The sequence below is a fragment of the Apis florea genome, unplaced genomic scaffold (assembly GCF_048593485.1).
Source record: "Apis florea isolate Af1SG1 unplaced genomic scaffold, ASM4859348v1 contig_1615_pilon, whole genome shotgun sequence".
Lineage (NCBI taxonomy): Eukaryota > Metazoa > Arthropoda > Insecta > Hymenoptera > Apidae > Apis > Apis florea.
Genome location: NW_028256416.1, coordinates 4654611 through 4671772, shown reverse-complemented (window position 1 = coordinate 4671772; position 17162 = coordinate 4654611). Strand labels below are relative to the sequence as shown.

General features: G+C 35.9%; 1 protein-coding gene and 1 long non-coding RNA gene across 11 annotated transcripts in view; one reads left to right on the top strand and one right to left on the bottom strand.

Moving 5' to 3' along the window:
- usp (retinoid X receptor ultraspiracle) overlaps positions 1 to 17162 on the bottom strand; it is a 59092-nt gene that overhangs the window by 29557 nt on the left and 12373 nt on the right. For 2 of the 10 annotated variants that reach the window (XM_012492027.3, XM_012492021.3), the window contains exons 1-2: positions 11929 to 12071; positions 5893 to 6351 (exon numbers count right to left, since the gene is read on the bottom strand). The exons of 1 other annotated variant lie outside the window; for it this stretch is intronic. In XM_012492027.3, the coding sequence (XP_012347481.1) occupies positions 5893 to 5977 (85 nt within the window). In that variant the 5' untranslated portion in view covers positions 5978 to 6351; positions 11929 to 12071. Of the gene's footprint in view, positions 1 to 5892; positions 6352 to 8739; positions 8911 to 10012; positions 11886 to 11928; positions 12091 to 12675; positions 12811 to 17162 lie in introns of those variants that run through there. 7 more of the 10 variants (XM_086917846.1, XM_012491992.3, XM_012491999.3 and 4 more) reach the window with 7 other exon arrangements.
- LOC147658844 (uncharacterized) lies at positions 3144 to 5297 on the top strand. Its single transcript, XR_015295262.1, has 3 exons — positions 3144 to 3688; positions 3755 to 3989; positions 4195 to 5297. It is a non-coding gene; the product is annotated as an uncharacterized LOC147658844 (long non-coding RNA).

Genomic DNA, 17162 nt, shown 5'->3' with positions numbered 1-17162 from the left:
TTCTCATGCGACCGTCGAGAAAATTTCAGATTGACGATGTGAGACACTTTTATCGTTTCGTAGAAAATTTTTTTATTCGGGGAAAAAAGAATTTTTCTTTTTCTCCTTTATTTGCTGTACTCTCATCTTTTATAAGAATATTCTTTTTTTTTTTCTTTTTTTTTTACAAAATATTCATTGTTATACTTAAAAAAGAATTGTTCTTATTTTTATGCCCGTGCAATTGCGTTGTTAGAAAAACTGTATCTAATCAGATTTTGAAATTCTGCTGGATTGTGATTTATGTACAAGAGAAATTGTACACGAGAATTTTTACGTCATACGAATTAATTACACGAATCGACGAGGTGTTACAGAAATAATGGAATAAGAATGAAGACGTTCGATGTGAAGTATGCTCATCTCGTGTCATCGTCGTGTACGGGAATTTTCTGCACGTGTCTCACGGTGTAAAACGTGATCTTAGCCAAGACGCACCCAACAATCGAGCGTCATAAACACAATTGGTCGAGCGCGTGCTTTGATCCAAGATTTATATCGCGCCTTTCGTCGATCGTTCAGTCGTTCATTTATTTTGATTGGTTTATTCATTGGTCGTTTACCAAGTTTCATAAAATGAATGATAAAATTTAGAAAAATAGAAAAATTTTCTATCGAAAAAAAGAAAGTGGAAAATTGTTTCAAAATTTTCAAAATTTCGATATTCCATTCCTACGAATTTTCTATTAATTCTAGATTAGAAGTGACGATTGTCGTTTAAAATTATAAATTTCCGCTATGATATACATGTAAGGTAATCTCTTGTCACAAATAAAGAATAGAATCAAGTTATTTGAATAAGATTATAATAATTTTAATCTTATTCAAATATAGTTTCAATCTTTTTTTAGTTTTTTTTTTTTCTTTCTATCATGTTGCTACTTCTTAAAACTTTTCGATCGAATCTCACGAATTTTCATCTATATTTGAGAAATTTCCTCGTAAACGTATAAAATTATTATCTTTTCCGATAATTAAATATTATCTCATTACATACAAAATGTTAAATAAAACACTTCAACTTCAGGAAATTATACACAGAATAATTAATTATATATTCTTTACATTTCCATAACTTCCGACCAGTTTACGCTCCGATAAAAAAAAAAAATTGATCGATTATGAATCTAGGTAAAAAAAAACATGATTGCATATTACTCGATAAAACAGTATTTAATGGTAATTAAAAGTATACATTAAATCAAGGAAATCGCGTGTCATCGAAATAATTACTGCTCGATTCTAGAGAAGAAGAAAAAAAATCCCCGAGACGATATCCTCGAATAAAATATTAATGCAATCCCAAAATTTCGTTGATCAAGTATATTTTATTATCGAACCAATTTCTCTGTAACTATATATTTTTATATCGATAATAAATTAATAATTAATTATCATTCCTTTCGATAAAAATGATCTTTTCATCGTGCGATAATAAAATTTTCGCGAGAATACTAAACTTTGACTGTATGTACACCATAAGGTATTTAAACGATTTCTGATATTCGCCGATTGCATCAGGAATAACGCAATGGAAATACCTCGGTGAAACTTAGTGGCGACACGAGACCTACACGTTCCATATGATGCGAATACGTGCTCGAAACGTTTATTAACGCCACGATCGTTCCGCTACGATTGCGTATGCCGATCCGTCCACGTAATAGATACATCTAATCGGTCACTAGCCACGTCGAGAAACCTTCCAACGTGACTACAATGAATGATAGCTTCCTGTAAGACGCCTTTTGCCTATCATGCTTCTTCTGCAATCTCGTGGGATTTCGATAATTAAACTCGTACGATCTACGAATCTTTTGCGAGAACAAAAGATCGGAACCGAGAATTTTTTTCAATTTGACACGAGATATCGACGAATACACTATTGTCAACCATCGGGGGTGGTAACCACAATCTGTCTTCCATCTATTTTTACGATAATTAGTATGCTATGTTTCTACATTCGTAATTCGTATTATTTATAAGCAATGAAACGTGACTTCGCGTTACAAAGGAAGAAACGTGTTATCTTTAAAATTTAATATTCGATATTCAGTAAAATTTTCTCGATCCTAATTTAATAAATTTATCCAAGTGAAAGTGAATGAAAAGGAAAAACGTATATTTGGAATAATCAACGATAAATTGAAATCAACGAAATCGCAACATTTCCGCGCAAGAATAATCGCGCGGAACAATTTCACGATCGCATGCATTGATCGATAATGTTCGAATCGCATGAATCATCGAGACTAGAATTAAAACCGTGACGATTCATCATATGTGTAGCACTTCGATTATCTGAGATTATTTTCCTTGTAAAAATCACCGCATGTAAATTCAAATGGAATGAATAAATTAGAGGAAAATTAAAATATTTCTATCGCTTACCCGGAAAATTGTTCGATATCGCGTTCGAGATCGATTTCGAAACGCGTAATTTTTATTCGAAACGTTCTCAGATCTTGATCACGCGAACGCCCGCGAGCCAGTGATCTCACTGACGATGATTAATACCGAAACCTCGATAAAATGAGTCTGCCACTGTCTCTCTTTGATTTGTTAATCGATTCAACCTGTCATTCACATTCATCACGCGTTCTACATGTTCTTCAATACGTACCCTCTTATTCCTTCACGATTTATAAAACGTTATGCAGCTTGGTAACCGTCTATTCAATACGAGAAGAAAAACTTTATCTAACAACCGATGTGAATACTTAATGCGTCCAATGAAAAATTATAACGTAAAGTCTATAAATATATAATTGAAGAATTTAAAGAAAAAAGCGTTGTTAAGCGTCATAATAAATTGTATCATATTTTTTTGTAATATAAAAAATATAAAAACTTATACAAGAAGAACAAATTTTGATATATTTTATCAATGATTAATATTTCAACAATAAAGAATAATTGTCCTGTTAAAAATTTTCAATCGTATCATTATTCTTCTTACTTTTAAAAATATAAAAAATATATATATATATATTAATTATTTAATTCGTTCGTTAAATTTTACCTCCACGATTCAAAAGATAAGAACGTGGTGTGAAAAGGAATTTATCAGAAAAATAGAACGTAAAAGAATTCGATCGGCGATGAACGTTTTTAATGCTACAGGCATGTCAGTCCAATTATTCCAATCATTAATTAAACGTGCACGTCTGGCCAGAATTGCTCAAACTGAGCTAACTAACACCCACACGCGGTGTCGAGTCTAATCACAAACAGAAGAGGTGTGCACCAGTGGTGGTGCACACGTGTGCAGCCGCGACAGAGGCTGCACTTCACGGTTGGTTCGCATTGGTGCCAAGGTTGCGTTCGTGCTAGTGCGTGGATTAATCGAACCAGCACGAACCGCTCTGCGAGAACCGTCCTATGCTCTTATCACACGTTGTTACGCGCCACGATTACAACGCGTACAATGTGCGGACGTGTGTGTTGCGGCAAAAGGTGGGCTGAGAGATCTAGACTGAGCAAATAGAGTCGTGGAAATTATGTGAAGGAGGTGAAGTTCACTTTTTTTCACGACGAAAGAGGAAGACTTCCTCCAAGTATCGGGGAGAGGTCTGTAAATATTCCGGATGGGAGTGGAGATAGAGGTATTTTTTCAACAGAGACTCTTTTTTCCTGGTTTTTTGTAGCAGTAAGTATCGAGGTATAGGATTTTTTTTGTTTTATTTTTGTATTACAAAAATTTTTTACTTTATAGATAAACGTTATACGAAATCTATCTTAAATAAAATATATAGAGGAAAAATACTTGCGAGAAAGTTAAGAGTTAATCGGACATCTGGCGACGATAAGTCAAGCAATAGTTGAGATAATCTTCTAAAGCAAAATTATTACACTTTTATACGAGAATTTTCAATCTCGTATAAAATGATGCGAATAAAAGTTTATTGTTTATTTGAATATACGCTCCAAGAGTTTTTAAATATCAACGTGTAGGTTTCGTTTTATTAACTTTGTAGCAGGAAACTTGCGATATTTGTATATTTTTCTATAAACAAAAATTTTTTATTTCAATTTCGTAATTGAAACAACATAACGTAAATTATCTTATCGATATTTTAAAATTTAAAAATAAGAAATACAAAAACTTTTCCATCCAAAAAAAAATCTGTCGTAACGTAAATCTATTTCGAGCAGAGGAGAAGAGGAGGAAGGGGGAGAAAAATAGGCAAACGAAAAAGAAGTTCGAAATGCGTCATTCCGCGTTTGTTGGCCGGCAACAGGGGCACGCGATAAGCCTCGAAAAGCCTCGTAAATTGCGGCAGAGGCGTAGATAACGAGGCGCATTGGCGTGACCTTCTCGCGGCGGGCCGCTTTAAGGCCGCTTTTAAAGCCACGACTGATAACGATGTGATCGGCGAGATCGCCGCGAGCGCATGCGTTTTCACTCGCGAATTCTACACGCCATTCAAGTTTCAATAGCCGACCTTCACCCTATGCGTTCAACGCTAGACGATCGAGCGTTAAACGGGCCCGATCCACGAGCGGTTGCGGAATCGGCGTGAGTCACTCGAGTGCCGAGATATCGATAATACATGAATGATAATACGTAAGTATGCATGTTTATTCAAAAGTTGGAAAGCGAACAATGAATCGTAAAGACTTTTCAGACTTTTCAATTCTAATTTTTGTTAACGATTTATTTTTAAATGGTGTTGATCAATAAAAAAGGATAAAATAAAGCAGAGAATAGACAATAATAACTGTTTAACATAGCTAAAAATAAGTGTGAGAATAAGACAAATAGTCGTAAATCGAGTAAATTGGTCCTGTGTTTGGTCAGACGTTAAAATTCTCGTAAAGATAGCATCGTATAATTTATACAAATACAAATTAGTAATTTGTGATAATCATGTGTAATCATTTTTATAATAATTTCGTAAAAACGTAAGAGAGTTAAAAATGATCGAAACAAACTACCATCGTTCCATTTACCATTATTTTTCTACAACCACAAGTTATTGTGAAACTATAAAAAGGATCATTTTGAGCGTAGATAAGAGCAAGCCTTGGCACCGGTGTTAATTGACTATACTGTACTACCAGCAGTATGCTAATTATCGTTCGCACACATTTAACAATGGGTTTCGTTTAGGTATCATTAAATATTGAAATTCATGACGTGGGATGTTTCAAATGATATTAATTTTAATCGGTAGGAACGATAGTGAAAGCTGCAATGAACAGTGTATTTACGAAATTCAGTAATGTCATTTAACATGTAATTACTTTTAAATGCGACAAATAAGTCAATTGTTTACATTATTTATTAAATATATATAATAAAATAAATAAATATATATATATATATATACACATATTTTCAAAAGAGATTATTATATATATGAATTATGAATTTTTATCTTTTTTCAACAAAGATAACTTTGTAAATTATGTTATAGAACAAAGAGTACTTTATGAAACACAAATATGTCTTACATACGCGTGCAATGGAATCTTGCAAGACGTCTTAATGCAATTCGGTATTTTATTAACAATATAATTCTTATGAAACCTGCGTAATCTAACGGCTTGGGAATGCGATAAATGGTACGCATTTGACGACACGGAGAATAGCATCTTTCTTTCTCCGCTTTCGCATATATATATATAACTGTGAAATATTACATTGAATTCCGCGTGTATGTGCAGGATGGTCCATTTATATCTACGTTATGCGAATAATATTTTACATTTTACCATTTTCAAGTCAACCATATTATTATATTTTACGTAAATCAAACGTGTCTCAAATGTCCGATAAATGGAATATCCTGTACAAAACGAACTGTTCAATTATATACAATTATATAAATAACGTCATGATATACATACAAGTGTTCCCACGGGACCAATGTTGGGCCTGAGTCCCTTGGATGATGGCGGTCACCGACATCATCGGTTTCTCCTTCTTCATCATCTTGGCTGTCTTGATCTTCCTGTTTTCACTCGTCACTTTTACTTTTTCTTTTTTTTTTTTCTTTCCTCTTTTCTCTCACCCCCCCCTCCCCCTTCTTCTACTACACTTCACCGAATCCGAAAGATCCTACTCTCAAGCGAAACACGCACGATATCCTTGTCGCGTCATCTCGAGAAACGAAAAAAAACGACTAGCCGACCACCATCACCATCACCTCCTCCTCCTCCTCCACCTCTCCCTCCTTCTCCTCCTCCTCCTCCTCCTTCCTTCTCTAAATCGAGCTAATTTCCCCTCTTCTTTTGGTATCGATTTGGTTTCGTTCAATGCACTCCTCTTTGGTTGTTTCGCGTTCGAACGGTCAACTCTCGATCGCTCTACGATTAGGAACAAGAATGGAATTTATTGCATCGGTTTTTAACATAACGTTTCACGATTTGGCCCACGATATAGATCTTCCTCCGCGTATTTTATGGATAAAATGTATCTATCTATACATACATCTTGGAAAATAAGAGTAATATTTGAAAATTTTGCCCTCTTAAGAGGGCAACCGAATTAACGTCTGTCCAATTTTTGATTTTTTTTTTTTATATATATATATTTGATTTAATAGCTACAATAAAAAAAAAAAAAGAGGCAAGTTTGTAATATTTCGTACCCAAACATTACATCCGCAATTAGAAATTTCGCAAAAATAATTGTTATACAAAATTATAATTGAAGAATTAATGAAAAAAAGTTTTGTTAACTGAGAAACTGAGATCTATCTTTATCTTTTTAAATTCACAAAAAACTTTTGATCAGCTTGAAAGTCTCTCGATAAAGATCCGAACAAAATTCAAATTCGCCAAATTTTATAAGCTCGCTTTATTAAATCTCTCGTTTTAATTCTTATCGTGGTGCCGAATTGCGAAACGATCCTTCTCTCGTTCTGTTCTTTCTTTTTTCTCTCTCTCTCTCTCTCTCTTTTTTTGATCGAGCTTATTATTCAAAAAAATGTAAACAAGAAGAGAAATATATAAGAGAAGGGGGGAATATCGTCGAATGATAAATAGAGCGGGACGTTAATCCGAGCCAGATAGAATTTCTGTTCGGAATCGAGCATAAGACTCGACGATGCCGAGTGTTAACGTTGTGATGTAACGTGAGCGGAAGTTCGACTTGGCAAAAATCGGCATCCCGGCACCCTTGAGAATCGAGCTTTGACGAATAACGAGAAAGGAATACTCGATGAAGAATTTTAAGTTTTCTGATTACGTGAAAATTTTTTTTTAAAATTGTACAATCAAAAAAATCTCGAATACGAAGATATCCATGTTCACTCTACGAGTCGTACGTTTAAATGATTATTATTAAGCATGAGATATGACGAGTATGGAAAAAGTATATATATATATAAATTGACAACATTTTGTTTTTCAACTTTATCTCTGCTATAGTGAAACGATATTATTTGTTGTTAACAAAATGGGTTCTAATTAGAGTAAACATGATACGGTATCTAGTTATTATTATTTTGTATATTTGACAGATTAAAAAGACAAATGGAAAATAATAAAAAGAAAAAAATCAAGTAATGTAAATAAAATCAAGAAAGTTTACAATGATCTAAATTATGAATTAAAATAATTATATAAATATCGACGAATAAAGTATTTAAATAAAAATGATCGAATATCTAATAATAACAGCTATATAATTAACTCGTAATAATTTTGCGACTGGGTATGCTAACTAAAATGTCCTTCTGAAAGATTTCGAAGATCCTTTGGGAGTGTGTTCAAAGTTGCAGAGGACTAAAATACGTGCATAAACCGAGAATAAACCAGCGAGTCTTGAAGGAGAACGAGAGTAAAAGCGAACGAAAATGAAAAGTTGTAACACGAAACCGGCGAGATCAAAAGAGGCAGCGACCGAGTGGCCACGATATTTCACGCTTTTTACGTGTTCGAAAGTCGACGAAGAAAATCGAGAGTCCCAGATCGAATTCCAAAAAGTTCATACGAGAAATCTGCATTTACACTAAGAAAAGTTGCTCTTTCAAGTATACTTTTAACTTAACCTTAAAAAGATGATTAATATCTATCATATTCAAGATTATTTTTAGAGAAACCTAACCTTAAATTATTATTATTATTATTATTATGATATCAAATATATCTTCTTAATCTCTTGTAATAATTCTAATAATTTTTTTAACACTTGATTGAATTACGAATAATCAATTATCGAGATTCGCGTATTCAAAATACGTGAATCTCTATCCAAGAAAGTTTTTTCAATATCCTCAAAACTACGATAAAGGAATATACGTATAAGAACTCCATTTATCTGAATCCATAAGAAAACGGACAATTCGCACAATTCGATTCGAGTATAACTGGATTACATAGAGTAGAGATACATCTGTTTTCTCTGTTACTATTAATTTCATCGAAATTATGAAAATATTTTCATATCCCGAAGCAATGGATAGAAAATTCGAATAGCGTTAAAAATCACAAAGGATTAAATAATAGAAGTTCAGACAAGTAGATCCAATAATAGAAGTTTACAACAATCAGTGAGCGAACAATAGACAAAGCTCAATCAATGTCACTGGCTAAAATCTCGTCGAGACAAAATGCTGTTTCACCGTTACCGGGATTCCTCAAGTTGATGTTACAAACCGGCGACCTTGACCACAGCATGTAGGCAGCAAAATGCGATTGCCTTGGCTGCGCAACGGTGACAATCGCCGCCGGTGTAGAAACAATGCTTACGTAACGTGCGCGGCCAATTATGCAAAATGCAACGTATATCCACGTGCATGAAACGGCGATGCATCTTCTATTCTTCTGGCATCGCGTGTATCCGCCTGACGATTCCGCTTCGTTGCTGGACGATAATACTTGTCCGACCGCGAAACTTTAACCATTGTTATGTAAACCTTTCTAACAGGGGAAAGAGATACGGTGTTTAATTTCCATTAGCAAGGATAGCTGAGTATTAGAGGAGTATTTTCGTCCCTCTTCCCGATTTATCGATCGATCTTCCTCTCTCGCGACAATCGATGATGAGAAAGATGAATGGAGAATGGGAGAGAATATATTTCTAATGGTGGTATCTCCAAGTCGAGGTTGAAGTTCAAGGTTATCTACGAAGAGGCTACGTCAGACCCTGTCTACTGAGAAAGACGAATCGATATATACCGGGTGCTCCGTGAATAGAATAAGGCAGTAACCTGACTGGATATACAGTTATAAGGTTATTGACTTGATTTTCACTTAATTCGAAATAAAGAAGTTTCTAATAATTGCAACGTTAAAGTTGTACGCGTATATTTTTATCCATAAATTATTAAAAATTTAATAAGTTTGACGAGTAACGAGTAACGATTATTATTATTATTATTATTATTATTATAGATTATCAAAATAAATATATAACGAAATCTTTAAAATATAGATCTTCAAAGAATCGATATAGACATTTCGAAATAGATTTCAGAATTTTTAAAATTAAAAGTATTAGCAGCTCGAACACGATCTAATCTTATCGATTTATTTTTTAAATTAAGAGAAAGCCGTGCAAAAAATAAAACAAAAATATGATTTATTTATTAGAGAGCGACTGAATTCGATATGTCATTTGCAGCTTGAAAGTTAATCGATAATCCACGCTTCACCCGTTATCCATTTCTCACGTGTTGGACATAAAAGCTATTCTTCGAGTGGCCTCGAATCATCACGCAGACACGACGTAGACTGAATTTAGCAAACCATTTAGCGGCGACCCGTAAAACCATCAAACATTTCTACTGTCACTTGTGCTTCTAATATTTCGAATATTAATAAATAAAATTATTTTTTTATACGTAGATAATTTTGGTTGTCGCTTGATTTTCGTGAAAAAATTTGGAAAAAAACTAAAACGAAAATAAGAAAAGTAAAGAAAAATATCTCAAATAGCAGGAAAATTAAACAAATCAAAGGAAAACGAATGTTAACAAAGATCGATAAATATATCGGAAACATCGAATCTTACGTATCTTACATGATATGAAATCTACATTTGTAAACGAAAGGTGCACATAAACTTGTTTACAAGAGACGACGGAACAGGAACTTGATGCGTGCACTGTATTTGAACACTGACAAAAAGTTGTCCGCTGCGAATGATGTAGTCACAGTACAGATCAACCAAGACCTTAATACTGCGTAGAAGATTCAAGGGAGGGAGAAGGGTAGGCTTAAACTGCGCACTTTCACAGTTAGGGGACGATGATTCACGAATACACCAGCCAATGCACCCATGAATAAATATGCAAACATAATAAGTTTGTTGAAATTTCGTTTCATAACCTGTCTCCTATCTTTGACGACGTAAAGCACGTTTCACATAAAAAAAAAAATAATAATTTATTATTGCACCACGTAAATTTATCCATGTTTCTGGATACGTGATAATATATTTTTGACAGAATAGAATAGAAATACGAAGTATAAAATACGAAGAATATAGTTCGACGATTCAAATATATCGCAACAATGGAGGCAAAATACGTCATATCGTGAATTTTTCATAACACGATTTAAAACGATCAGAAAATTCGAATTTCGAACGATTGTGGCCAAAGATCGTTTGTTTGGCATGCGAGTTCCGACGGATATAATGGTCTTAAACATATCACTACAAAAGTCACGTTTAATTACGACATACTGTGACAATATACTTCGAGCGATCGATAATGTGGCATCTTTTAGTGACATTTTTAGCATTGGACGTTCTCGATCTTTGGCACTGAAAAGAAAATGCAAAACATCCGTAACGTCATATAATAAGCTTCATTTTGGATTGAAATTATTCTATGAAAATATCTGAATGATGAAAACATCTTGCGCGGGAAAATTCGGAAAATATTATCTATTTAAACAACCGCCAATCACAATATCCATCGATAGATATAGCATGGAACTGTGGACACAACCATCAACAAATCAAACAGAAAAAGATTTATTCTCACGACCGTTTTCTTGTGTATCCGAGGTCACTTTTTATCAACATATTTTAAAACGACAACTATCTGCGGAGAAGAATCACAAACACGACATACACGACATTCGTTTTTTACGAATTCTCGAAGGTCGTATTGTATTGTTACTACAAAAAGAAACGAATACAATTAGGCCGCAATGACACGTTCTAGTAGAAACATTATATTTTTTCGTATATAATAAATAAAATGAAGAATTAGACGTACTTATTTATACGTATATCAGATATACAATAAATTTCTTGTTTGATTGTCACATTTTAATTTTAATCGAGTAAAAAACAAACGTGCGAATCTTTTCGTTCTCGCATTGAACTTCACTGTTGCACTACTTCTTTATATATAGACGCACAGTCAAATTTCCCATTGGGAAAAGAACACAACGATGATTCGTTCTCTTCCCAACATTTGGAATTTCAAAAGCAATCCTTTCGCCATAGCGCGCGTGAACAGAATACTATTCAAATTTGATCACTGCATCGCTTGTTCGGAAAAACAGCGCGATGAGAAGACGAGCGCGTTTCACAAACGCGACCACAAACTCCACAATACGAATTTTTCACGGAGGAAGACGAACACAATTGTTGCACCTTCTTTGTACCGTGGAAATTTCCTAACGCGCGTTCGACTTTACTTTTTCCATCATATCATATTACACATATGCCGCGTGACGTGCTTCGAACTTCCTGGAAATAAGCAAGAGACTCGATCTAACGAATCGTAGACACAGTGCACGCGACAAGCGCACATTTTTCTCCGCATTCAGAAGCACACGTGCCGCGAATAGAGAAGCACGCGGCCAGCACTCAACACGACCGAATGATGCGAATAAATTTCGCAAGATAGAATGAGAAAGAACAGAACGAGAAAAGGAGAAAGGAGGAAAGAACGAGAATGGCGAGAATAAAGAATGTACATAGTTACAACAGACGATATCTCCTCGCGCGTGTCGATCCGACTCACCGACTGACTGACTCAATGACTGACTGACTGACTGACTGACTCGGAGATGCACGGCGCTAAAGGCAACTGAGTGCCAGCCGGCCGGTCTGGCTCGTTGCATGTGAGCGTGCAGCCGGCAGGCAAGCGAAGTGGGGACAGGGAGGATGGAGGAAGGGTTCAAAAGGAGGGAGAACCACAAGAGAGGCAAGAGAGGGACGATGGAGGATCAAGAGGAGGTGAAGGACGAGGAGAAGGCGATAGAGGACGAAAAGGTGGTGGCAGGCTGCGGGATGAGGAAGGGAGGATGCTGAAGAAGGAAGGAGTACAAGCGAGTCACGCCTGACAAGTAACGTTCCGTCTCTACTTGCACTTTTCTTCATAGGAATGTGAATACGAAACGATAAACGATTTCTAATTACAAAACGATTAATTTTCTAATCGAATATATATAATTCGATCAATAATTTCTAATCATATCATTGAAAAAATAATTTCTTCTTCGCGTGATATCTTCAATCATCTTATCGACAAATTACAAAATATAGGTCAGCGATTCATTCGCATAAGAATTCGAGCGATAAAAACCGTATACGAAAAAGATCCTCGAACTTTTCATTCTATCCGTTCAATTTATGTAAAACGAATGCGATCAACGTGGTCTATGAGACGATACATAATCGATAAAAATGTGTAATACTTGATGATAGAAATGTAACCTTACCGCTCGAGGTCTCCAAGCGAGTTTGATGCGATGCGACTGTGGTGGGGAGAGGGAGGAGATGTTAGAACGAGAGAGGAAAGAACGATGAACACGAATAAGAGCAAAAAGGAGAAGAAAAGGGACAGAAAGACGCAGATAGAGCTTGCGCCGTCACTGTCGAGCTTAGGAGTCAAGTTCTAGTGCACGGCCGAAACGGGAGAATCGACCTCCCCTCTTCCTCACTCTCCGCCGTCACGAGCTGGCTCGTCCAATGGCACAACAGTGGGGGAAATCGTCGAAAGCAAAGGGGAAGGGAGAGCGTTTGCAATGTCGAGCGTGCGCGACGAGCCTTGCATGAGATTTCTACCAGGTGACCGAAATATACACCTCCAATACCGAACATGTAACAACGAATCTGATAAGGGAAATAAGCTGTGACTAGGAACCTCTAACGAAGATTTACGTTATGCCTGTAACGAGCGGCGACTAGATGCTGAATCAGATACGCGCATTTTCGTAAAGACGTGTTTTAAACACATTTCGAAGAGGAGTCGCTGTGCCGCTGTGAGAGGTTATTTTTAGCAGCAACGCCGATGAAACGAGCGCGAATCAGTACATACCGAGGAATCGCATCGAAACGATTATAATTAACGATCAGCCGGTGGTTCTCTATGTGGCGTGGCACGTTCGATACCACGTTTAAATTAACAACACAACCAGATTGCCGATGGAGATAAGCGGGACGGTCACGAACGATCGTTTCCCTTTTATATATCTCATGTCGATAAAACTTGTTCGCGACAGGCCAATAGTAGTGTGCACGAAGCATACAAATACGTGACCAATAATGCAAACAATATCAATTTCACGTGAAAAATTGACATTGTCCTCTACCAGATAACGAGATTCGCTCTCTTTTTAACTTGTTTATATTGGCAGTCTCCGTTTTCTTTGTTAACCGTATACTGTTCGAAAAAAAAAAAAAATATCCTTGCAGCGGCCTTTCGTGGAACGGAACACGTCCACGAGTAGTCTGCCGCACCTGTTCCAATACTTTTTCAATTCGTCTCAACATACTAGACACACCCGTTTCCTTGTCTTAACAACAACTAAGCTCGCTTTTTTTTTAAGGAAGTTCGATCAAAGATGGTTCTTCCTCTTTTTTTTTTTTTGCACTCTTCTCGAAACTGTTTGCCCCATGTACTAGCTAACCGACACCCTATGTAAACTCACGGTAATCAACCGTATATACGTGGTCGAGTATCGCAGCACACAGATACGATATATATACATATATACCGATAGCGTCGCGTGCTGCGTCGTTGCTGCAACTTGTGCGCGCTTGTATATATATGCGTGTGTGTATAAGCACGTGCAAGAGCGTCGATCGTGTAAGTGGTCGTCAAGGTTAGCCACCTACTCGCTATCGCGGGACTCGTGCACACTTTCTGCCGATGCATTTGAGTCGTCTTGCCAGCTTTAAAGTTTATTATGCGCTCGTCACGGAGAAAATCGAGGAAACGAATCCCCGAGCGATGGCTCAGTCTTCTCCCGTTCCATTCTGCGACTTCGCGCATGTTTTATGGCGCGTTTCGTGCATCCACCACGGTTGTGCAACACGCGCCACCGCATATTCTTTACGAGTGGTTTCTTCAATTTTTTATATTTTAAAAATAGTTGTTTACGATACTTCTCGACTGGAATCGATAAAATATGTTTCAAAGAACGATTCTATTAAAACAGAGATTGTTAACTTTAATAAAAATAATAATAGTTTTTTTTTTAATGAGTTAGTTTATAGTTTCCACGATTTATGTAATTTCTATTCCAAAATAATTATCGATGGAAAATTTTTATCATAATAATAATAATCGAATAAAGAGAAACTTTGATATACTATGATATAAAAGCAATAATACCCTTGCTTGTTTTTGCGAACAGGTGAATAGAACGAGAAAAGGTTAACAGGACTTGCCAATATTCCGTTTACATTCTTCGTCGAAACTGGTTTCTCCCTCGTTTGGTCGTCAGGGATACTGTATGGTCCTTTGGACCCTGGAAAGGTTGCCAAACACGCAAGAAAAATCAACGAAATTAATTCATCTTCTAATTTCGACTCTAAATTAATCTATATTTAATTTACATTTCTACGATATATAAACTTTGTATTAAAACAATGTTCGAACAATCGTGAATCAAAACTGCAATACGAACGATGAGTTGCGATTCAACAATCAGTACCACTATCAAGAAGCATCACAAATGGACGAACGTTTAACGTACTAACATTCATTCGATTATGACACGACGGAAGCATAATTTGAATGCGAAGGAAGTTGAAGCGAGATAAAAAAAAAGAGAGAAGAAAAAAAGTCTGATGCAGAAGAAAGCAACGGCGGTGCAGCTGTTGGTACGGTTGCACAATGCAAAAATTCGGGTTCTAATTCTAAAGCGAATACCAATCAACCCCGGCATTGTTCACCCATGAAAGCTCGCAATTTTTCGGGGTTAATCGTTCTTTGAAACCTAATAAGCGGTGAGGCAACACCGTTGGATGTCGTTTTTCTGGGGAAAAAAAAAAGAATATCCCTAGTGAAGACTGGACACACATCCGAAATAAAAAAAAAAAAAAAATCACCGAAGGGATGTCGAAAGAACATTTGAAAACTTTTAACATCTGAACACGGCCACTATTGGAACCGGTCAACAATCCTAGTGGTAAATTGGCTATTGTGAATTCGTCTTGTGTCGCCAAAGAGTCTCGAACAAGTGAAGGAATATTTATTTTAAGAGAGATCGAATTATAAGTTGACTTCTGTTAATTAAACTCTTTTATTTTCGTAAATTTCTGATAGGAAAATTTTGTAAAAATTTTCTAGAAAGAAGAAATCCCTTTGAATAATAGTATTGGAAAGTTTAAATATAAATAGGCAATCGGTATAAATGATTTTAAAAGATTTCTCATTCGATAAAATTCAAAAAATTTATAACGTGAATATTAAGAGAATCGAAGATATAGAGATGTTAGAGAAAATTCGTTAAATCGAAAATAGAATATCGAAATTGAATTCTATCTATTAGGGAAAAGAGGAGTTTTCATAATGGAATAGCGATTCCACTTTGAGAGCTTGGTGCGTTTCCGTTTATTCTCGAATTAATAATTGGAATGTTACGATTACGATTGCATTATGAAATTGTATGGGATTCCTATGATCTTACGTCATTTCATTTGACGTATTTTGCATTGGCACTAGATCAAATGTTGTTAAATCAAAAAACGCTTTAAATACTTTCCTTGTTTCGCATAAAAAAAATTTTCTATTAAATTAAATACTATAATTACTTTTATTAACTTGAACGATTTTATACAAAAATTTCCAATATTAAGATTTCACGATTCTACACTCTCGACACATTATATCAAAAGTCCTGATGGAACGAAAACCATCACTTTAACACCTCTGAATGCCAATTACCATCCTGAAAGTTCCATCCATCAAAAACGATCCATCAAACGAGTCAATGTTTGGTCTCGAGCGTGCATCGGATCGGTCACACTCGTGGCTTGTGTTGTACTATGCACTCACACTATACAATCTAGCTATAAATAATGCTCGTTCATGAGGAACGAGAGGAAGGATGATCAATCAGGTGTGGGTGGAAGGGATTAGAAACAAGTTGCCAGAAAGACAGAGAGACGAAGAGAGAGAGAGGGTTATGCAGAAAGAGAGATAGAATAGTCAAGGACAACGTACGTGGCCACCGCATTGCGACGGAAGAATCAACCACACGCTCCTGAAATTCTCTCCTCACTCGTGTCGAGCAAAGAAACGACACTGGTTCGTGTTCATAGACGATCGTATAAATAGTTCGTTCACCCGGTTGAGACCGATCCAGAAATTGTGTACGGTAAACGTTGGATAAGTGCCCGAAAATTGGGATCCAAATCGAGCACTTACTTAAGTAATAGAATTCACGTCCGATATGGAACAACGAAAGCACTTGAGAAGGTGAATGAAAGAGGGGGAAGAATGAAAATCGAAATAAATATCATGATAAATGATTACGTGAGATTCAATATCAAGAGAATAAGTTTTTATAACAATGAATAATTAGTATATTTGACTATTTATATATTAGAATAATTTGGGAACTTATCCAATATTTCGCGTATTGGGACGAACGAGACAGGCCAATTCTTAAGACACCGGAAGTGGATATAGTGTACTTAACAAAAAGAGCGTTCACAAACATTTGGCAGGACGCTTATCAAAGCGAACGAGGAAGCGTCAATAAAACTGTTCTCGAGTCAATTCCTGTTGAGTTATGGCCGGTTCAGCGTATTCATTGTGTGACGGATGCGCTTCTTCTTGCATCAGTGCATGCTTTTCACTGTCCATCGCGAATAATTGTTTGAAATTATTGGAATCCTTGCCCTGCAGTAAACCTATAACTTGTTCTTGTATCTTGTGGCACAGTTATCAGATTCAAATACGACGTAATATATG